The sequence below is a fragment of the Vanessa atalanta genome, chromosome 4 (assembly GCF_905147765.1).
Source record: "Vanessa atalanta chromosome 4, ilVanAtal1.2, whole genome shotgun sequence".
Classification (NCBI taxonomy): Eukaryota; Metazoa; Arthropoda; class Insecta; order Lepidoptera; family Nymphalidae; genus Vanessa; species Vanessa atalanta.
In genome coordinates this window covers 8,591,137-8,614,602 of record NC_061874.1, presented here as the reverse complement: position 1 = coordinate 8,614,602, position 23,466 = coordinate 8,591,137, and the positions used below count along the sequence as shown (strand labels likewise).

General features: G+C 30.4%; 2 protein-coding genes across 3 annotated transcripts; both read right to left on the bottom strand.

The window, feature by feature from the left end:
* Nucleotides 1–1,264: 1,264 nt before the first annotated feature.
* On the bottom strand, nucleotides 1,265–6,405 carry LOC125077940 (proton channel OtopLc-like). Its single transcript, XM_047690066.1, has 10 exons — nucleotides 6,167–6,405; nucleotides 5,798–5,911; nucleotides 5,140–5,257; nucleotides 4,979–5,066; nucleotides 4,211–4,419; nucleotides 3,182–3,616; nucleotides 2,481–2,693; nucleotides 2,165–2,388; nucleotides 1,709–1,904; nucleotides 1,265–1,447 (listed from the first exon to the last, which is right to left on the bottom strand). Exons 1-10 carry the CDS (start codon nucleotides 6,256–6,258, stop codon nucleotides 1,265–1,267), a joined length of 1,872 nt encoding a protein of 623 aa, XP_047546022.1. The 5' UTR covers nucleotides 6,259–6,405.
* A 3,465-nt stretch (nucleotides 6,406–9,870) lies between these two features.
* LOC125077673 (proton channel OtopLc-like) lies at nucleotides 9,871–22,406 on the bottom strand. Of its 2 annotated transcripts, none has more exons than XM_047689671.1 (14): nucleotides 22,297–22,406; nucleotides 16,916–17,019; nucleotides 15,312–15,473; nucleotides 15,072–15,233; nucleotides 13,302–13,416; nucleotides 12,875–12,977; nucleotides 12,424–12,540; nucleotides 11,863–12,314; nucleotides 11,689–11,788; nucleotides 11,202–11,374; nucleotides 11,009–11,123; nucleotides 10,772–10,926; nucleotides 10,322–10,468; nucleotides 9,871–10,083 (listed from the first exon to the last, which is right to left on the bottom strand). In XM_047689671.1, exons 2-14 carry the CDS (start codon nucleotides 17,017–17,019, stop codon nucleotides 9,907–9,909), a joined length of 2,082 nt encoding a protein of 693 aa, XP_047545627.1. In that variant the 5' UTR covers nucleotides 22,297–22,406; the 3' UTR covers nucleotides 9,871–9,906. The 2 variants fall into 2 exon arrangements, with proteins under 2 accessions (XP_047545627.1, XP_047545628.1); XM_047689672.1 differs by lacking the exon at nucleotides 22,297–22,406 and adding an exon at nucleotides 18,260–18,283.
* Between the last annotated feature and the right edge of the window lie 1,060 nt (nucleotides 22,407–23,466).

Here is a 23,466-nt window from a genome sequence, read left to right as displayed (position 1 = left end):
TTTTTTTCACTAATTAAAGTTGTTTTTTTAATGAAAAATTAGGATTTTTGCTTTTGGAATGAAATAATTAAATTTAAAGTACGCAATGCAAACAAAAAAAATGACATTGATGACACTAATTTTGTACACTAAGAAATGGCAGCAGTAAAACATTTATTGTATTTAAATTTTTATTCGATGTCTTTGAAAATTAATGTTCACAAGAAATCGATTTTGCTTTTTTGCTCAACATTCATCGTCACTTCTTTCTTAGGCTTACGATCAATACCCTTTTTACTCTATCATCAGATCGTGGCTATGGATTTATTCCAAGATTTTAAAAATCAATCAATTCAATGAGCATAAACAATGATTTAATTATTTGAGAAGTGGTTTACTCTGTACACCTCAAACAGCATCAGGTCAAAGATATCGTATAACTGTAATGTTAGTCAATTTATATAATAAGATTTTAAATTAACATGGTTATTTTTATTACTAACAGTATTTAAAACGGGATATTTAGCATGTTTTTTATGTTTTTTATGCCAGAAGGAAAAATATATTATTTAATTATTATTTTTTAATTTATTTCCACAAAAATGCCTAAAAAAATAGTAATAATATAAAAAGCCCAAAAAAATAGTAATAATATCTTTTTCCTTCTCGCATTTTTAAATTTGGACCGATAATTTTTGTTATAATATTGACAAATAACCAGTGTTTATTCGTTTTTATAAATCAGAAAAAAAAAAATTGATTTTAATTGATACTTTTTATTAAATAAATTTTTCAAGTTGCATTATTGATTTATTTTGAAAAAATCTAAAAAACGTGATAACTCAAAAATGGTTCACTTTTGCATCATGCATATGGGGGTTAAAATTATCGAAAATAATCACCCCTATCACCTCCTAACGGGAATGCGTCGAATTACCAATAACCCTATATGTATCAGTCCTATGACTGAAACATAAAAGCGTATATTTAACTAATAAATGTAATTAAAATTGTATAAATTATTTTCAGACAGAAGTTCAGTGCAAATAAACAATTAATGATATCTTTTGAGTTATTAATATGTATTATCTATTTGTTTTGAGCAGAAGAGGTTAAGCTGGTACATCAGAAAGAAAGAAAAACTATTTGACAAATAATGTAATCTAAATATTGCAAATTATTTTCCTGGATGATGATTTGAATAAGTACGTTAATTTAGTCTACAATAAATCATTCTTGTGCTAGCAACTTAAACAAAATAGCTAACAAGAAAAAAAAACAACAATTATGCCACATGATAATTTTTTAATTCAATTTCATCAGAAACTGTGTTACACTCTTTTTTTCTTTTGTAGGAGTTCTTCCATATTTCGTAAAAGCAAACTGTTGCTTGAAATCTGTAGCACACTAAAAGTGGGACAGAGACGTGAGTTATGAGAGTCCAAGCCCAAACGCCGTAAAATTCCATCTGAAAGAAAATGCCATAGTTACGTTTTTTATTAATCGTGCTTTTTTTTTAACATACCTATAAACAGTGTGTATTTTAACGTATATTAAATTATTTTTATAAAGAAAACACTTGTAATAAATGTGTAGGTACTTTTTTACATTGACATCTAACTCGTAGGTGTTTTCAGTTTATAAATTGGGTATTTCATTTATTATAGCTTATACTCATTCAGGTTCGGTGCAAAACCGAGATTTTTATACTATATGTTTATATCAGTACCTGTAAAGGGTGAAATTCAGCTCGTGCATTCTTCACACGGTTGAGAAGCCAGAGTGCAAAGTTACCAACGAGGAGGAACGTAACAAGTTGTCGCCCTGGACGCTCCTCGCTCCTTACGCAACGTCTTGACCAAGCATCCAGTATAAGTAAAGTTTGGCATGAGCTTTGTATGACGGCAAACAGTGGAGCTATTATCCTGTGTTACAAAAAATAGTTATAGTTAAAAAAGTTTAATTTTACAATATTGAGAAAAGTTACTCAACAATTAACGTAGTTGTTAAGCCTTTTACGTGCTTAGATGAATAGAATTGTAGGCTATAGAAGTGGGCCGAGAAAACACATACGAAACAAAAAGTTTTTATAAGAATTCGGGTCTTCTTGACTACTTCTACCTCTGCTAAAAATATTACATTTGATAGGACACGGAATAAAAAAAAAACAGATATCTGATACAACCTAGTCGCGCGCCTTTCCTCTGAAAACCGTTGGATGAGAAAACTAGCCCCAATTATTTGGAACAGATAATACAAGTAGACTCCACACTGTGTGACCAGTAGTAGAGCGTGTTCTAATGGCATCGTGGTCGTAGCTAGACGTAATGTAAGCGCGCGCATTCGCTGCATGCATGCTCCTGATCCCAATATCATGAATATGAATAACAATGTCTCCCATATGTTAATCTGAAACAAAAGTTTTTAATAGGTTTGCTTAAAGTTTATAGGCTATATTTAAAGTTTACGTTACGAAATTACTAAATGGTTTGACGAAATACCTGGAGTAAGGCAAGTTCAACATGTTTTTGTTTTTGAAAGAGACCGTTAAATAGCATTAAGCTGACGATGGTACCAGCAAGCACTGCCACTCCCATAAATAGTCCTTTGTGAGCGCTGCCGCAGTCCACAGAAAAGTGATTGTTGGATTTCACTTTGCCATAACACTGTTTTTCATCGAGTTTTCTATTTGAGTTATTAGAGCTTAAAGTTTTCTGAAAAAATAGTATATTTCAAGGTCGTCGTTTTTAAAACCTTGTCACAATATACTACATAATATATAATATTGTGACTGTATAGTATAATTTATGTGAATATAAAGTGTATGTTTAAAAGGAAACGATTTTAAATAGCTTATCAAAAAGTAACATAACTATGCCCATTCAGACCCGATTTAATTGAAGGTGCAACAAAACACAGGCGACGTGCGTTGGATGGTGCCTCGCCGATGATGGTCAAGTTTACTGGTAAGGCCCACTAAAAAATCTCTTAAAATCATTTTTAAGGGGGAGAGGAGCTCGCCAGAACAATGCTTGCACCCGGGCTCTTGTGCTTAAGATGGGGCTGTGCCCATTAATATTTATTTTATTTGTCATCAATGCAAAAACTAATGATGGAAATATGATTCGTAAGTTATTCATTCTATTATCTTATTCAATCGTCAAAACAATACATAATATTTATATAAATCAAATTAATTTACCGCTCCTGGTACAGTGCAAATATCGTTCCATATAACCACTATTATTATGGAACACAGTAAGCTATATTCAACCCCGCAAGGTCTCAAATAAGGATTCATGGTTCTAATTAAAGGTGTTATCATGTCGGAGACGTTACAGCTCCACGCTTCTATCCTAGCCGTTAAGTTTGCATGAACGACTTCCTTGTGACCTGTGAAATTTTCATTTCCATAGGCCTCGAGAGACGTGTTATTTAAAATGTTGTCAGTTATTACTAATTTTGCAGGTCCACTTATATTTGTATATCTTAAGATCGCTGGTTGATTATAGGCCATAGCTACAATATCATCTCTCGTTTCTTGTATAACGACGTTAAGCCATTCGCATACATTAGTAGCTATGAGATGCATCAAACCAAATCGATCTAATACTACGCCGCGCATTGGATCTAATAACTAAAAATAATAAATCGTTTTATGATTTATTGAACCATGTAAAGGATATTAGGTAAATAAGAAGCATACATACTTAAAGTAAATATAGGACGTAAGTTATTAGTCAACATAAATATGCTTGTATAATATTTATACTTCATATGTTGAATGCATGAATGCAATCATTAGATAATTTGGAAAAACTTGGTATGCCGATAACAATTAATAAAGCAACCTCGTAAGGAACATTTTAAAGAAAGTTGTCAAATATCATATCAAATATTAGCTTCATTTAGGCATTAAAATTTTGTTAAATTAGTTTAGTAGTGGTCAGAGAGTCTTATAGTAAATATGTATTTGTAATGCATCTTAAATTCGTTTGTATAGGAAAACATCATAAAGCAACCTCGGACAAAGTTGTGACATATGTTTATGCACCAATCCGCAGTGGGGCAGCGTAGTAAAGTGTGTTCCAAGGTTTTTCCTTGGCAAGATTGGAATTATTTGTATAGCGGATAAAGAGTTACAAGCAGTTTATGTAATCAAATTTTAATTAGGTTATTATAGAATATATATATATATATATATATATATATATATTACTACTATACTCACATCTGTATAGGAAAAGATGAAAATTGTCTGAGCAACCATAAAAAGTATCCTAAGAGCTGGCTTTAAAGCTACAATAATCAACTGACAGTCGCCTGAAAGGTCGAAATATTCGCCAAATTGTAAGCACGAATAAATAATAGAACCAACACCAAACCCAGCCACTCCCATGTGCAGGTAGAAACTACCGTACCGTATCCGCTTTGTGTTATCTGAAATATATAAAATAGGTTATCATCAATAAGAAAAACAGCAAACGGAAATATTTTTTTTTTTTTTATAAAGTGTACTCGTAGTTAAATTTAAATCTATTTTGAAAACAATTGTGTTACGTTGCAGTGATTTAAAAACTATATAGCAACACCTATATGCAAACCTATATTATTTAATACTTACAATATAATACTTAAATTCTGAACTAATATTTTTAATGTTATAAATACAGCATAGAATCAATGTAACATATAACTTTTTTGAAATTTCACAATCTTGATTCATGGTGCGTTTTCGAGTTTTTTCTTACTGTAGTTTATTGCACACTAATTCTAAGTTCATATATTTTACGAACTTTTATGTTTAATCAGTAACAATAACATTTCATAAAATATATATTGATAGTTCTTAAGATACGAATCATTGATGTTATTCACTGTAGTGACGCTTTTAAATTACGCCTTGAATATAAATCATCCGAATCCAAAACCTAAATAATTTATTTAGGTACACATTACTAACCATTTTTGTCACAAGAAGTGTTCTTTTATCACTTACCATTTTTATGTATTTTTGTTATTCGAAGATGATAGAAAGTGTAGATAAGGAATAACATGCTGACTACGTATAAGTACATTGTAAATACCTGGAATGATATAAAAATGTTACAAATACTTTAAATTTCGCTAACCCAATAAATATATAATAGAGTTACTCACGTCAGATGTAACATTTGTGTAGATTTCATTTTGTATTGTGCTGGTCACAGGTAATGCTAGTCCTAATACTATTAATAATTTTGCATAAAACGCTGAGAGAACTACTGTCATTGATTCACTGAAACAATGTGATATATTGAACTAATTAATGTAATTGCCTAAAACACAAGGCACGGGAATTAGTTTATTACGGATTATTCAAATTATAATGGGCGTTCCGGAATGGAAGTTTTACTATGAGATACCATAATTAATTAAGGATTTTATTTATCTCATAATTTAAATAAATTAAAACTCTTAGCGATATTTTCAAAAATATTCGCTTTTGTTAAAAAACGTCCTAACCTCTTCTCGTATATATTATAATTTTAGGTTTTAATTAAAAAAATAAACAAAAATAGTTTATTTTGTAGTTTAAACGACTAATTGAAAAAAAAAATAGAGATTTATGCCTCCTATTTGTATTTCTTGATGCTTATGGTAATAATTTAAATCAAAATAGAGATTGCATTATATTATTTATAGTAAACGTAGGTACCAGGTAAGTGCTAAATATGTCTTGTTGATAATTACGTTAGTAAATCCTAACAAAATTTGATCTAAAATTTGTCAATTCAGTGTCTAAAAATTTAATGAAATTAAAGTAGGATTTACTCACTCCCCGTGTGAAAGCTGTTTTGGTCGAGGAGGCACAGATATCCGGTCAACACTTGAACTCGTACTGCAAGGTAACACCACGCTTAAACGCGGCAGCGAATGGGGTGGGTGTTCACTGAAATATATAGAAATGAAAAGTAATTATTCAATACAATGCTAGGCGTAAACGTGCTAGGCGTAAAATATAATTCATTAATGGACAATACTAATCTGTTTTCTATGTAAACTATTTTACACAAACAACATTTTAATTTAAAATTTTTAGAATAAATAAGGCATCTATATAAAATTACAAATAGAGTTGTTTTTTTATTTTTGCTAGCGCTTATCGACTAATAGTGAGTTTAATGAAGCGCTTCGTCGGACTCACCTTTCATCCTCAGGCACAGAGAGCAGCGGCTCCGACCTCTCACGCCAATCCTTTACTGCATTTTGATTGGATTTCTCTTTATTTTTAGACATCGTTTAACTTTAACCCAATATTTTTATTTTAAAGGATTCATTTATTTGTTTAATAAACTTTGGAAGAGTAGAATTAAATAGACGTATTTTGAAATATTGACAAGTCTCTCGTTTTAAAAGAATATAAAAATCGTTACACATTGATGTTAAATCTCCTAGTGATAATGATGAACTGTATCGAGGTGTTATGATGACGACAGTACATACACGTACATACGTCGGTATGTAAATAATTAGTAATTGGTCATAATTTGTAATAAGGTTACTAAGTGATTATTGTTGACAGTTGAATTACGTTTTAAATCAATGTCATTAAAGAAAATATATTTTATGACGAGTATAAATAAAACAAAAACTGTTTAAATCCGTAAGCATATCGGTTGGGATTTGTGATAATTGTACCTTTATAACTACAAAGTTAGTTATTTTAATATAACGCAGTTAAATAGTTATCTATCGCTTAAATTAAATAATTTAAAGATAAAACGTATTCTCAACATAATTTCATTTTAAACTTTCTCCTATATAAAGTAGTCCGTATTTAAATAAATATTTATAAAAACTTTTAAGCGATATTAATTGCACTTTATATGCATTGGTTTGTAGGAAGATGTCCTTACGGCTAAATAATTAGCACTGTGGTGTCACTTTCAGACGGCCCTCCTAACGAGGAACATTCGCCCCTTCCCCCGCTTCTTATCTTCAACACTACGCGATTAATTAGACGTCTACCTCTAAGCAATTCTTTGACCTATCCCTTGATCTATCTTTACTGGCTTAATTTAAGACGTAAAAGAAATATCTTGACATTAAATAATTATTAATATAATTTACGGTGCTTTTGTGTGAAAAATATATTGAAGTTTTATATCACATATAAGTTTCATTATAGCAGTAAATGTGTGCATAAGGTGCTAAGGTATTTGTAATTTATTTTTTTCATAATTTTAATCTTGTTGAAATAATGTGTTTATATGTTAACAAATGTTTATATGTTTTTAATATTAGCCTCTCGATGTGTTTGAATATTTTATTTGAATAACATTGAATGGTCCTTTGGCAATCTTCGTAGCTGATTGAAACATAAATGTGACTGAATTTTATAAGATACTTTCCAGTTTTCTCACGATATTGTCCTTCACCGTCGAACAAGTTAGTAATAAACACAATTTAAGCACATGAACATTAATTACTGGTCTAGATTTGAATCCGTGACCTTCGCTTAAATTATTGTAGATAAGATATTCTGCCTCATCTCGAAGATTATCATTTGCAGATAATTAAAACTAAATTTCTCAACCTCTAGTTATTTGAAGCATCTATACTATTACTGATGTTTTTGTAACAAACTTATATATAATGTTTTTAATAACAATAACGTTTTAAATATGATCACGATCTTCAAAATATACGTATGTGTTCAAAAATAATCTTATGAAACATCACATACTGCTTCTAACAATTGCAAATTCGTTCTAATAATTACCCATTATTACATAATACGATACTGTTATATTTCAATTTATTTAAGAATTTGATTGTTTGAACGCTCTAAACTATTCACAACAACGATTAAAAAAAAAAACAATTTTTTGTGTTACTTTTATTGATAAACCAGTGTTTGACCCAACAAGCTATAACCCATGGTGGCGCGCGGAACGGCAAATTAGATAGTTAGTGGTAGAAATCGTAGTAACAATTTATGAAGTTGGATTATTTGATGTGTTGAAGTGCTGTGATTCCGATTCCATTGTATCTAAGATGTATGCATGAAAAAAGTTTATTATATAGCCTTGTCTCTGTTCCTTACATTTTTTTAAAGGTTCCATTTACGGATATTTTAGAAATTAGGGTTACCTATACGTTTAGATTCAGTCTCATATACATATACACAAAGAATTGCATCATGCATTGCTTTTTCATTTTGTTCATGAACATTCAGGTTATTGCTTTATAAAGATTATATGTAAATTATTATTTTACATTTTCTAATCGAGGAATTAAGACGCTACGGGTGTAACTACATGGAAGTTAATATGAATACAATTTTTTTCTTAATTATGTGATAGATTCAAGAAGCTACGAACCGTCCATATCGGATTTTTCTTTCCAGACTAGTGCTCGTCTGCCGATGAGGATGGTAATGGTGATGCGGTCCGTGCTCGTAATACGGCGGCGTAGATGTTGGCTGTTTGCAGTTTTGTTCGTCATGTTCCCTTTGAGTTTTGTAAAAAAAAATCTATATCAACTATAGTTATATTGTACATGCGAAAGTAACTCTGTCTGTCAATTTATCTGTCTGTTTGTTGCTTTTTCACGGCGAAACCACTGAACCGAATTTGAAGAAATTTAGTGTGAAATAAGCTTGAACTCCAAGGAAGGACATCGGCGATCGGCTGACGATCAACATTTAAAACGCGAACGAAGCCACAGGCGACAATTAGTGCATTAAACATACAGATAAATACCAACATTTACATTATAAAACATTATATTTTTTTAGTAAAAATGCACCAGATTATATTTACTTAAGATTATAAAGAGTTTTATTGGTATAATGTTATCTTCTGACTGCTCTTTTATCACTGCGTTCAAAGGTAGAATCATTTTTAGAAAACGGATAAAACTATAGGATGGCGTATCTGTGTTTGTTTGTGTTTGTAATACCTCATCGTTAATAAGTTGCGCTCTACGTCTGCTATAAGGCTTTTATCTTTAGTTTTACTTTAATCACAATTTAACGAAAGTTCTACTTACCTTTCTTCTGCTGTTAAATGCTCCATTAAATTATGATATTGTTATACGTATTAGCACAGCATCGTAGGATCACGTGCGTATAGAAGGATTTTTTGTTTCTGAGCTGCATTTTCAGTTCAAAGCATCGAAAGTGATGTTTGTATCTTGAATATTTAAGATCAGTATATCCCTCTTATCTTTTCGAGGTTTAGGTGTTTTATAAAAACATCAAAGATAACATTCCATGACGCAATATCTTGCTAATATTTTTCGAGTGAATAAGAGGGTTTATATTTTTATGCCGTATTATCAATATACATCAAGCCATCTGTGCGGGAAATATTACATAGCATAAGAGTCTACAATAATGCACTCACTATTCTCATACCATCACAGTTCGATCGATCGATCGAATTATTCACGACTGGGGTTGATCTGTGTCACTGACAGCTTTACATGCTTTCCAAAACACGGCCATATATACGTATAATTATACGTCAAGGCATAAAATACCGACCTCTGATTTGAACCTATGACCGGATCTACATTCCGCCGCCCTATAGACTAACTACCAAACTGAGCAGACGGTTAAATTGTTACAGCCATAATATTAAGTATTATACATTTGTGCGTCACTTTTTAACTATTATATTTAATATATTATTGTAGCAAGTTACGTAGGCATGGAGTAAATGCAAACAATTAGCGAGTATTGTTACTAGTTGGTGGTCATGACAAAGGGAAGCATTCGATGCGTTAAATGCTTCGTCACGTTATGCGGAAATTTGACCAAGCAATCATTTTAAACTTCACCTTCACATCGGCGTTTTTTCATCGTAAATGGGGTAGTGAAACTTTTTAAAGAATTTTTTCATGGATATTTTTTTGTATTTTCTTTATTATTTCTTAAATTTAAAACATGTTTAAGTAAATGGGTTTGTTCTTAAAGCTATTTTTCCAAATTTCAAAGAGGCAGATCGTTGAGTGAAAACGGTAGAATATCGCCAAAGGCATGGAAACGTGCGTGATGATTGTCCACGCCCACGGGCCGTAGAAGTCAAGATGAGCAGGCCGGAACTCCGCACGATTCTGTGAAAAAAAAAAATTTTATATTTAAAAAAATATGTTTATATTTATTTATTTATAACTATTTTTTTTTATTTATAAATAAATAATGTTTCAATAAAGGATAGATAAATAAATTATATTATGTAAATGTATGGAGGATCTTTTTTCAAGTATCTTATGTAACAGACGCGTGCTCAACATACAATAAGAAAAAACAATACATGGAGCACACTTAAAAACACATATTAGTATAAACTACCTTTTCTAGCGTGTTGATTGCCCACATAGCCATATTTGCAACTAGTAAGAAAGTAACAAGTTGTCTTCCTGGCTTTCTTCGTCGCTGTTCTGAAGTTCCGCTCCGACGCCACCATGCGTCAATAATAAACAGAGACTGCAGGATTGTCTGTAAAATTATTATTATTTTAACGAAGATATCCGAGGACCATAATGTGACGAACAGCAATACGCTTTAAGAGAGTTTCTTGAAATAGAGTATAAAATACTATTGTTAAAATCTACACAATTTTTTTATCTTGTAAAGGACAGTCACAATTAATATTAGAAAATGGAAAAATATGGCAAAAATATTTTATAACTTGAAAAAACATAAAGACGCTAGACTAAATTAAGTCTTATTAAGATAAGCAAATACGAAAATGTTCGTTAATAATGTTTGCTGTGATAAATAAATTAAAATCTATTTTACTTGATTTAGAGATAAGAATTCTGAGAAGAAGCCAGTGAGGCCAGCTCCGTTGCTGTAGTTCATGGTATGGTGACAACCAATAAGACTGAACATGCAATATACGAACATTCCAGACTGTGCAAGAATCAACAATGATGTATCCAATCCCAGAACAGCTGGAACAAATACAAATCACAAGTTATTGATATTTAAATATTAACATACATTACAATATAGATATACATTTATTTTAATTACCCTGAGATTTTCTTTTATATGGAAGTACTCTCATCTGTTTCAGTGCAATTGCCACAGCTAATAAAGTCAGCGAGTACAATATCAATTCGCAAATATTTACTTCAAATATTGCATCCTAGAAATATATGTAAATTGTATACTTCTTTCAAGTAAAACGAAACATAGATAATTTTAAAAATACACTTCGTCTTACATGGACTGTATTCGGATTGCTTGCAAGTACAAAGAACATAATTAATGATATGATAGTAATAACGATGACAAGTATGCCAGCAAATAATCCGCGATGTGCGTGGGAGCAATCTACTGAGAAGTGGTGTAAAGCTGTTCGACTGCCGTGAGGTGAACTTACTCCTAACATACCGGCTGAAATGTAAATAAATTATTAAACAAACGAAATATACTCGGATAGTATGCAGTACTTTAAGTATAAGCTTATTGTATTATATTTCGAGATTGATCTTAACTTATTTATATTGTTACTATTCATTTAAACTGCAGATAATAATAATTATTATATTTTATGCAATTTCTAAATTGACTTCTTCATTTGATGTAAAAGAAATATATTTAAACTTATATTTACACGATCATGGTTGTTGAGTTAGTATATTTCTACATAGATATCTACTAATAGAATAAAAATTTATTATTATGAAAAAAGTATAAAAGTATTTTACCAAATTGTTGTAAAATTTTTTCAGGAGTCACTGAATTATTGCGAGATTTGTTTTTTTGGTAGCTAAATTTTTTTTCAAAGTCTTCTGGGCTACATTTTACCTGCAAATAAACATAGATTTGTTTTATCTTTAATTAAAATGGTTATAAATACAATATTTATGATTTCTACATACTTCTTTCCACATTTCGTATAGAATGACAGCACATATGAGCGAGTATTCAATAGTGCATGGAAAAAGAAACGGTGACGCATTTTGTACCAACGTTCCCATAATATTAGATCTTCTACATGGTAAATTCTCCGTCTTATTATAACTGATGTTGGAGTTTGTAATCATTGTATGTTCTAGATGGTGTATTTCGTGTTTCGTCTCCTCAACGAGAACATATAACCATTCGCACAGGTTTGTGGCTATCATATGCATGAATCCAAATCTCTGTATCATTTTGTGGCTTCCGGCTCCAATATCCTTATTTGTCAGAAATATGAGTTGCATCTGAACAAGAGTTAACGTCATGCGCAAGGCAGGTGTTAGAGCGGAAAGAAATGATCGGCAGCGATCTGTCATTTCGAAATATTCTCCAAATTCCAAGCCACTATATACCATTGATCCAATACCAAACGCTATTAAAATAAAACAAAAAAGATATAAAATAAATAGTTCATATTTAATTGATTATTTATTAATCATGAAAGTAGTAGTAGTTTAACAATACTATGTAAAAATATTTACCTATAGCTCCTAGTCTCAAGTAAAAGCTCCCATAACGGGATATAGTTTCTTTTCGCTTTACTTTTTCAATAGGCGTTGCTTTTCCAGTACCGTTTTTGTCATCCTTGTCTGCTACTTCTGTAGATTATGAACAACAATTGCTTGTGTAATCGCTTTACTCTGACAGTCATCAAAAAACGAACATATGTTAAAAAATTATTTAAATGAAGGTTTTTGCTGGTCGTCATACATGTGAAGAATGGGCAAGCAACAATTATACGAATGACTGGAAACGTTAGTGGAATTCAGACTAAAGAAGGTAATCTTTGCAGGGGCCATTATGCAAACAAGATGTGATTTTAATGTCGCAGTTTTGTTACGCAAATGTTACTAATTACTGGAACTTATATCTTGTGATTTTTGTTATTTAACTTTACTTTAGGGTGTATTTAGTGATAATATATTTACTTACCGCGACTATTGATTATTGAGTTGAATGCCTTTTCGCGTATTAAATTCGCATAAAGGAATATTACAAACAATAGAGACACTAAGTATAGATATAAGTAAAAACCCTGAAAAGAAAAAAAATCTCCAATCAAATTTTAAATTGAAAGTACAATAATTGTATCGTTCTTTTAAAGCGTTGTACAAAAGTTTTGTAAAATTTCTTAGAAATGTTTTGTATCCTGTGTTAAAAGTGATTCAAGGCTCATGACACCTAAGCCAAAAATTGTAGGTAATTATACCAGCGGATTAGTAACTTAAGATGAACATGAGCCGCGGACACAAATTCCTGCTGCAAATCTTAAACTGGTTCTCGTATTTGATGTCTTTTAATGAAGTACAATATAATATATATTTTATAATAAATATTTTTAAAACAGAAGTATTGTTACCTGATAATATGCGTCTGGTACGCCATTTGCAATAACCTCAGTCACTGGAAAAGCTAGTCCGAGCACCACTAGTAGTTTCGCATACAATGCAGATAATGCTTTACTTAAGGCTTCACTACAAATGATAAATTTACAGTTATTTACTTTCAAATATATTAGAAAAGGGTAAGCTTAAAGTGCAATTACGAAAAAATCTAGGTATTTTACCTCCTTGGTAGAAATTTAAAGAAGAACACTCTTAAAATAAGATGACATTTTAAGCATTTTTTGTGATTTAAAAATATGAAATTCAAATTTTGTCAACCTTAATGATCTCCTCCTTATATATTTTACAACTGGTCCTTTGCCTAAACCTAAGGTTGCTTGGAAGATATAGTTGTTTCATCGATTAAGCCGTCTGTTTCACGTAATGGGACTTTGTACGAATGTACGAAGCAAATATAAATAAATGAACAAAATTAATGACGCAGATATTTTGCAGATGTTTCAGATGAACTGAATTTTAATATTGACATAACCCATTGCTCTAAAGTAACATCGAGTTAAAAAAAATGTTATCCCAAATATTTTTATTCAATTCAGGCATTCATATAATCAATCAAATGTAAACTTTGTATTATAATATATTTCAATATCTTCATTGTGGACTTTATTTGTTTTTAAAAATCGAATATACAAATATCTATAAGTGTCAATCTGAACTTAATCGATATCGTTAAGAAACGATCAAATCATATAATATATAAATATATAATAATCTCCAGCTCTCTAACCAATACAACAGTTTGTCAAATGATTCGCATATTCTTGACGCTCTCTTTGTAAATGTGTATACAAAGGCGTTAAAATAATGAAAAGTCTATTTATATCAATAGGTATATGAGAATATTGAAATAATATTAATACTTTAATTACAATTTGCGCGAAGCATTTACAGTGAATGCTCATCGAAGCATTGTCAGGCTGTCTATCTATTAACAAATAAAGGGTACGCTTTTGAATGGTGTTGATGCGTTGTAGGTCGCTTGTATTGTCAGCAACATAATGTTGATATGAATACAATTTACTATGAAATAGGTTACGTTTATATCATTTATTGTGAGGCTAAATGAGTTTTCGCAACACCTTTTTCCTTGGATATTTAATTCAGCCGAGTATGAGACTATCGGGAATTATTTTAAATTTATACTGTCGTCTATAATTTTTTACTGTCAAGTATACATACTATCATTGGTGATCCCTTCTCTTTTCTGGAAAGGAGTTGTATGTTAATAATATCAATAAGCTGTGTATACGAAGAAAGTAAAACCTATTGATCTCTCTTAGAAATAAGACACATTTAGAAATAAATTTAAAATTATGACTTCTCTTAATAAAACTAAACGAATAAATAAAAACATATAAACAGGGTGTAACTTAAAATAGTACAATTATGATGCGAATGAGATTGCGGTCTGTAGAACATGTGTTAACTGTTTGTAAAGGCTGTGAGACGAGCCGGTGTCGTTTGCATTTACCCCTCGGCTTGTCAGTTCTGACAGCGTCGGTCTGATTTATGTTCTTTCGACTGATATCATATCAAAATATTACTGACTCACATATTTTTCACAAATTTGACCTAATGTGTTTAAACCTATCAATATTTGAGTTCGGATATATGCGTGCGTTGATACTAAATTGTACGTAAAACGAGTTCGATAAATTGTAAGAAAATATTAAAACTTATAAACGAGAATTTGCCATCGTTAGTAATTATCATATAGGGCTTACTGTCCCATGATTTCAGTTGCTGATGCTGGTGGCTCGTGAGTGGAAGCGACCGAGGTTCGAGAATGCGGCGTCAGTTCAGACAGGAATCGCCTCTGTGTTGCTGCGCATAAAGCTAGTGCCTGCGATGGTCGGCGAAACGCTGCTATTATTGCTGAAGGACGTCTAAGCAAATTATGACATATATGGTTAAGAAAATAAAGTGAAGTAAATTTATTTACTGGGTAAGGTTTTTGTAGTTACCTTGTATTTAGATTAGCAGCGAGCTTGGCCTCTATGTCGTTTGACACCCGGCGGCTGTTTGGCTGCGAGTTCGAATTTAGTAAAAGTGATTCAACTCCGTTATTTAGCATTGCCTTTGTGCGTTCCCTTAAATGTCCAATATCAGAGTACGAAGACTCATCGCTACTTGATAAAATGAAAAAATAATAATAATAGATAGTATCATAAATATAATGTTATAATAATAATATATGTGTATATATAACAATTAAATCTTTATTAAACGGTCAAAAATAAGAGCCAACTTATAATAAGGAAATAATAGATTGTTATTAATAACAAATACAATACAAATAAAAAAAATACTATTAACGAGAGAGAATTTCATAATATGTAAACGTAGAATATAACTTCCTTTGCAGCTTAGTTTAAGTATCTTGGAGTTTATATAGACCAGTCAAGCTTGGAGCGTATTATAGGACACAAAGCGGTCTATCAAACGTCATAAATATTTTCGCAGCTTCTGCACCGTTACTGCACCTAAATCCCTCTTTGTGCATGCATTTCTTACATCTATATCTTTTAGAGGATGTTTGAAGATATTCTATTGTAAATAAATACAAATATAATAATAAACAAAGTTTGTTTTATATTAAAACGTTATTAGAATTCCAATTAAATTTTTAATTTATTATTATTAAACAAAAATAATTATTATTGCAAATAATTTAATTTCCTTATTATACTATATAATATTTTACTGTGCACATTCTAACGAGGAAATATAAAATATTTTTCAAGAATTGTTTATTTATACATTATTTGAAAAAGGGTCTACGTATACGTATACGGTCTAGGTAAACTATTTTTTTAATATTCATAGATAACTTAATATTATTATTGAGAGCACTCTGTAATATAAAATCTGGAATACTGCTTTGTATTGAACTATTTCGACACCGAGACTGAGCCGCGAAATCTCCAAAATGTGTATCTTTACCGGAAATGTTTGAATAAACTTCCACATGTCCGCATCGTTTCTCTTGAATTTCAAAATATTTTATTTTGATATTATTTGCTTTCAAAAGAAGGATTTGATTATTTAAAGATGTCACAAAAATAAGCAATATGATTCTGAATCTTTTGCCTTCATTTTTCAATGAGTTTTGTAATTTGGTTTGGTTTTGATTATCGACTAACTAAAAAATGCTTAATAGATTGTATTCTACATACGCTCTATGTTATAATTTTTCAACAAACATATTTAAAATGGTTTAACAATATTTATAAGGCATAAAATTCTGTTTAAACAAAAAAGTACGCGTGCAACTGATCTAGCAAAAGATAAGCGATAAACCTCAACGAGAAGACAAAGAACTTAAAGGTAATTTAAAAGAAAACTTTAATTAAATTGTTTGCATGCATTAGCTTTGTGGTCGCGCTCTAGACGGTAAATTAATACAAAAATATTAATTGCATTTTTCTTTTATCGAAAACCTCGTAGTCAAACCATATATAATTTTATTACACAATGTTTATACCTTATATCTTACTAAACGTTCGTGTATGTGACAGATTCTGCATTAACAGACAGTTTCATATACGTACTAATATAATAATCGTACCTGTCATTGTCGTTCTCTTCTTGGACAGTGTCCATGTCAGTGACGGTAACGCCCGGACGCGACTCGCTCGCTTCGCACAGTGGTACTCGTTTGCCTGGACTCATCTACGATGACAACATAATAATCTGGCCTTGCTAACAAAATATACGTAGATTTTTTACATTCTTAATACTAAAAAATAAAAATATATAGGGAGGCAATACTTTATAATGTAGGTAATTTATTCTGAACAAATTTAAGAGTAAACAATGATATTACCAACGAAATTAAACAGCAACATACCTATCTATTAAATGTATACTAGACTTTTTCCGGCAGTATTTTTTCATTGCCCTAATCTTGCGAAATTCTGTAGCGCTCGGCGTTAGTAATTGAATCGACACGGCACATCCAAATTGCTTTAAACGAATGTTTTTTATTTTTTCATTTTTGTTCCTTTAAACTTTATATCAAGCTAGATTACTACGCATATCGTTATACTAAGCCTAGTACATACTGAGCGGTAGCGTTTATTCTCGTTCTTTAGATGTATCACGCATCCTTATCAACCTTAAAAATGAGATAACTACTAATCGTATAATATCCACTTGCTCATGCGAACTAACTACTTCCAAAGCCCCACTTCAATTCGTCAATAGGTTGAACAACGAAAATATTTTACCTGTATCTCTATAATACCACGAGGAGATACTGCTACTAAAATAATTTAAATACTACAAGAAATTTAGATGAAAGACGGAGAAGAAAAAGTCTCTGAATTGTTTTATCTTTGACTTTTTATATATATGGATTATATATTTTCCAGAAAAATGCTACATTATACATTTGTAATTTTGAGTAAAAATAATGACAAGACATAAACTACGAATTATCAACTTTTATGCATAAGTATTAAAGAAGAGTTATTTTTAAAAACAGAAGATAAAATTAAATCTCAGTCTCTAGGGGCGTATAATGGGATTTTAGTATAATGTTAACGATATGAACATATGTGATCTAATCGTACCAAGAGCATTATTAGCCTGTTTTTTAAAGTTAATCATGATACATATATTAGAATGAGATTCGATACATCTTCAGTATAAATCCGTTAGGAACTGTTACGAAATTACTTTACTCACCATTCTAGAAGCAATTCTTCTAAATGTAATATATAAAAATATAAGAAATAATGTGAAATTTAGTTTTGAATGTTTATTTTAATAAAGACAAAGATTAAAGAGTAAGTTTGTTTGTCTTGTGTCCGCCGGGCGGTCCGCTCTAAGGTTGTTAGGTTGTTGAATAAGTTTCTGAATTAAGAGAACTGAAAGTTTTCTCATCTCGAGATTACAGCAAAGTGTTTACCGTTTGGCTGTAGGATGCGGCCGCGACGCCGACACCCTCCTAGTCATGTCTCTTAAAGCGCTCACTCGATATTTTAAAACTCTATTAATGTTTATGTTTTCGTGCGCTAAGTGTAATGGTTATTGAAAACAAAATTAGTTTTATAATTACCATTACAATGTTCCATTCTAATTTATTTTATAAATATTTTTTTTAATTTAAATTGACCAAATAAGTGTGTAAAAATGGAAAAAAATAATTTCTTACATAAAATAATATAACTTTATTGATTCATTATTTTTATTATGTAAGTTCTTTATTATAATTATATATTCTTTGTTATACCAAAAGAAATGACTCAGTGATGATATAAATGATAATTTGAATACATATTTTTAATATCGATATCGTACTTCCCTAGGGAAAACATTCTTGGTATTTTCATAAAATATTTGCGTGAGTGTATCGCACCTGATGCCTTAGATGTCGCTGCACTCTAAACTGGCTGTGATTTACGTAAACAAAAAGCTGTTTCGAAACATTGAAGTGAAAAAGTGACTGTATGTGACACCACTGTCTTAAAATATACATAAAACGTTGTAAATTTATTGAATATCATTTAATTTTAATGTAATTCTAAAAACTATATTGATTATAATGTCCTTGTTAATTAAGTTTTACTTTATGTATATTAATGCCCTCATCACTTATTTAGGATTGTATCTTACAGAAAATGCGCAAATATGCGTTAATTTTATGTTTTGTAGTGCATTTTGGTAATTTACTATTATTTATACTTCTGCCTTATATTATTATTTTCTACTGGAATGTCATAACTAGATTCAATGTAATCAATAAAATGTATGTTTATTTAAAAATATAAGAAAATAAATCTTGCAAATTTTTAGTCACTCAGACATTCAAACAATTGAGTGTGAAATATGATTTTAATTTTTGCAATATTATTATACAGTGTCTGTGATTAGGAAATTTTTCAAATGACATATTTATTTACGTTCTGGTTTTATTTTCATTGAAAATATGTATCTATACTATAACTAATAGAGGGGCATAGAAAATAAATATTTTTCGATGAATTTAAAAATTATTGACGGAGGCCAAAAACATAATTTTATAGACACATTGTACTTTGACTATATCTACACTCATCGTGTTAAATACTGTATGGATTTCATGAAATGACGACAAGAATGACGTATTAAAAATATATATTGCGAAATCAATTTTTATTATATGAAAATTTCTTGTGATTTGATGATGAAATCGAAATGCACTCTATGTCAACATTATCAAAATGATTAACTCTATGACATATGAAGATTCTACGTGAAAACGAATATTCATATGTTTTTGATGAGTTCAATCTGATCTTGAAATTACTTGATGCTAATACTTGTCTACAACTCGATGTGACTGTTTGTTTTCACCAGTTGCTCGAGCATTGAGTATCGCAAACAACTCACTCTGCACCACTTAGTGCCTTACGTCGTGATCTGTCTCAATTTGCACCAGTTATAATATTTGCTTGTAAATATGATATTACGATATTTTTGTAAATGTTTGTAATACATACGTCAAATATACTTTATATTCGATTAAAATTGTACCAATTTTTAATGTTTATATGTTTTGGATTAAAATAATATTCAAATCAATATATTAACGTTTAGAAGTACTTTTGAATCGTCAAGTGATACCAGCAAGTGTACGTACTATAATCTATATTAAAATTATATATATCAATAAAATATATATTTGAAGAAGCTTCATTACTTGTTAACTAATTTAATTCAGTGTTCATATTTATATATGTTTCGGTTCGTTAAACACAGCCACGATTTGGTATTATACCTTAGGCACAGAAGATAGAAAAGTGTAGAAGTATGTGCGCTAGCACAGGAGCACTTTCCATGCCCTACTCGTATAAAACTCAATGGGACCACAATCCCGATCAAGAGCAGAGCTAGCGACTTTAGTAGTTTCCTAAGTACAGGAGTGCATAACACTGTCAACTTCCTAACTTCGAGCTGCTACTGAGAATATCTTCACAAAAAAAACCAATACCTTTATGCAAATAATTATATTCAGACCCGGAATTGTAACTCGGAATCTAATCGGAGACCAACGACAGTTTAACTACACTATCAACTTCCTATTCGACTATATATTATATGCAATTTTTGTACTATAAAAGTATTTTGAATCGAATTTGATGAATACGAAATCAGGTATTTATTATGCAATAACGTATCACATGATATTGGTTTGGTGTCCATTTATCTTCAAAATATACTCCAATAAAAATAAAATTTTTCGCTCAATATATTCGGACTCAGATTAACAACAAGTACGAAAATTAAAAAATATAAATAATCGGTATTTGAAGTATATGAACTTTAATCTTAACATTATTTTTATATATGTGTTATAAGTATTGATTGACTTTGACGCATCCGTTCCATGATATAGGTAAAATAAACATTCCGAAACATGTCGAGCATGAAGCAGTACTCTATAAATATGAGAGAGAACTTCATATTATTAATTATAAAATTATTGTTATTGATTCTCCGCTTTGTGATAAAACTGTAATGGTTTTTCCATTTATAATTAAAAAAGCAAGCCAGTAATTTACTGTATTTTGTATCATTAACTTATTCATTATATATGTATCTACGTTTACATTATAAACTAGGTACCCGTGCTGATTTTATTATTTCTATTTGAAATTTACAAAAATCAGTAACCATGCCAAATGCATTTAAAGTTAATTGGACCTAAAATTTCGGAGAACTCGTAATGAGTCATTGGTATTTGTAGTTTAGTTAGTTGTATACACACTAGGGATCCGCCTCGGCTTTGCACGATGACAAAAAAGTAGAAGTGTGCTTAGTAAGAAAATATTAAGTTGATAATTGAAATTTTGTAATAATTATTTTTTTGGGTAAAACACAGTCATAATTAAGCTATTTTGTATAGAATATTTACGAAGTACATATATATATAAAGACTTTCTCGTGTCGCTTTTTAGTTAAAATCGTATGAGAATCCATTGGTTGGTTTAGAAGTAGTATGCGGAGACAGACAGGAATATAATGCGACTTTGTTTTATACTTTTTATAGATAAAGAAAATGATAGTCATATTATTTTATGTTTCTTTTTAAATGGAAAAATATTCATATGATAAATTTACAAACATTTAATGAAGATTGAACATTGCGAAGATTTAATTCAATTTGACTGAAGCGTAGACCTAAGCAAGTTATCTTCGTTACATGGTCTGCACGTTTTACCGTAACGAGAAATGTTATTTGTCGATGGGGATATATTTCTTTGCATCATTCAAAACCAGGAAAATCCTTTTTTTATTTTAATACATAAATTTATATTGTATTTTGACTGTATTTGGTCTTTTTTTACATATGACTGTTATATTATTTTTATAATATTTTAAAAGAAAGTTTTGTAAGCAACGAAATATTGTAAAATAGTTTTATCAAAATGAATGTTTTTTTTATTATCTTCTTTTAACCTTGATTTATTTTATAAAAATATATTTAATTTATCCTATATTATTAAATATATATTGAAGTCTAAGTAATCTTAATATATTATATAATTTTCGAAGCTATTCTTATGAGGAATACTTAACTCTGGGATAACAATTATTTCTACTTTAATATTTTGCTGTTACACACTGAATTCACATAAGGAATAATTGATAAAACAGGAATGTTTACAAAATTCAAAAGTGTTTTAACGTCGCCCATGAAGATGGAATATCAATGTTAACAATATTCGTATGAGTTCCTATTAAACTATATATCCCAGTACTAGTTATGTATGCCTTATTCCATTTATTACATTATTGAGAACGCGTTACATTAAAATTAAAAAGTTTAATAATATATTTATTTAATAATTTTTCATTAACCAACACATATTTTTTTCAAATATCATTATATAAATAAACATGTTCGAATAGAACTTGTTTATGTCTATAATAGAGTAGAAAAGATACTTAAAAAATAATTACCTGAGCTAAACACAGAATAACTTTAAAATAATGAATAACAATGTATCTTTGAGACACGGAACGCACATAAAAACCTTAGCACGTCACAACATGTAGATCTTTCGTTTCATTTTCTACTGAGATTCAATGATAACTTTACGTCGGAAGTCCGTATGCTAATTACGTTACGAATTTATATAACACGATTTTCATTGGTGTTTTATTAAATAAAATCTCTGAAGCAACTATTATTATTGTCATTTATAGTCATTTATTGAAATTATTAATGAGACAAAATAACGACTGTATTTTGTTTTATTCACTTATAAAGTTTAATAAAATTTAAAATAACTGCGCCGATTTAAAAAATACAATTTCCCGACAACTTTATTCGGTGTTGACAACGTTGAAGTGAAACGGCGACTTACAAAGCTTCGGATTTTTCGACATGTGACTAGTTGGTCAGTGAACATGTTCAAAGAGCTTTGCTGTCCACCGCAGTGTTATTGCGTGTCACCAACCTGCGTCGCTCGTCTTGTCTAATGTCTATTCTGCTCTGTCTTTCAGCTCATTTATATCTTGCTTCATAAATGACGTTACAAAAATACTTTAAACGATGCTTGCTTTGGAACACAAAATCTTAATTATAACGTTTTAAATGGATTTATTTATTAATCCCTCCTTTTGTAGGCATTCAAAGCATGTTTTAAAATAAATATATACAAAGAGCGTTGTGGCGATGCCGCGAGAAATTTATTCTGTAAAATGAAGTTTAAATTTTTGACTCCTCTTTGACGTTCAAAGTTACCCGAGTTAATTCAATTTATTGTCTCTCTTAAAATGAAACTCTGCCGTAATGTTATTTGTTGGCTTCACCTACGCTTGTTGACATGCCCCAAAAAGCGAGTGCAGGAGCGCACCGGCATGGCTAAGTGATTCGATACACGTTCAATATGTTTCATTAGGGAGCACCGTGCTCACTTATTCAATCATATCGGCAGCGAGGCGCGCTTGCCGCCATCCGACGAAGCCTATGCAGCCTCTCTTCGTACTTCACTCTATTCTTACATAATCAGTTTTTCCAGCTCAAAATATTGTACACTCAATTTCAGGAAGCGTATTGATAAATAATGTCTTCCGACGGAGCTTCAATTGCGGCTCTTTACGTCGTATAATGTTGTGGTATTTTCA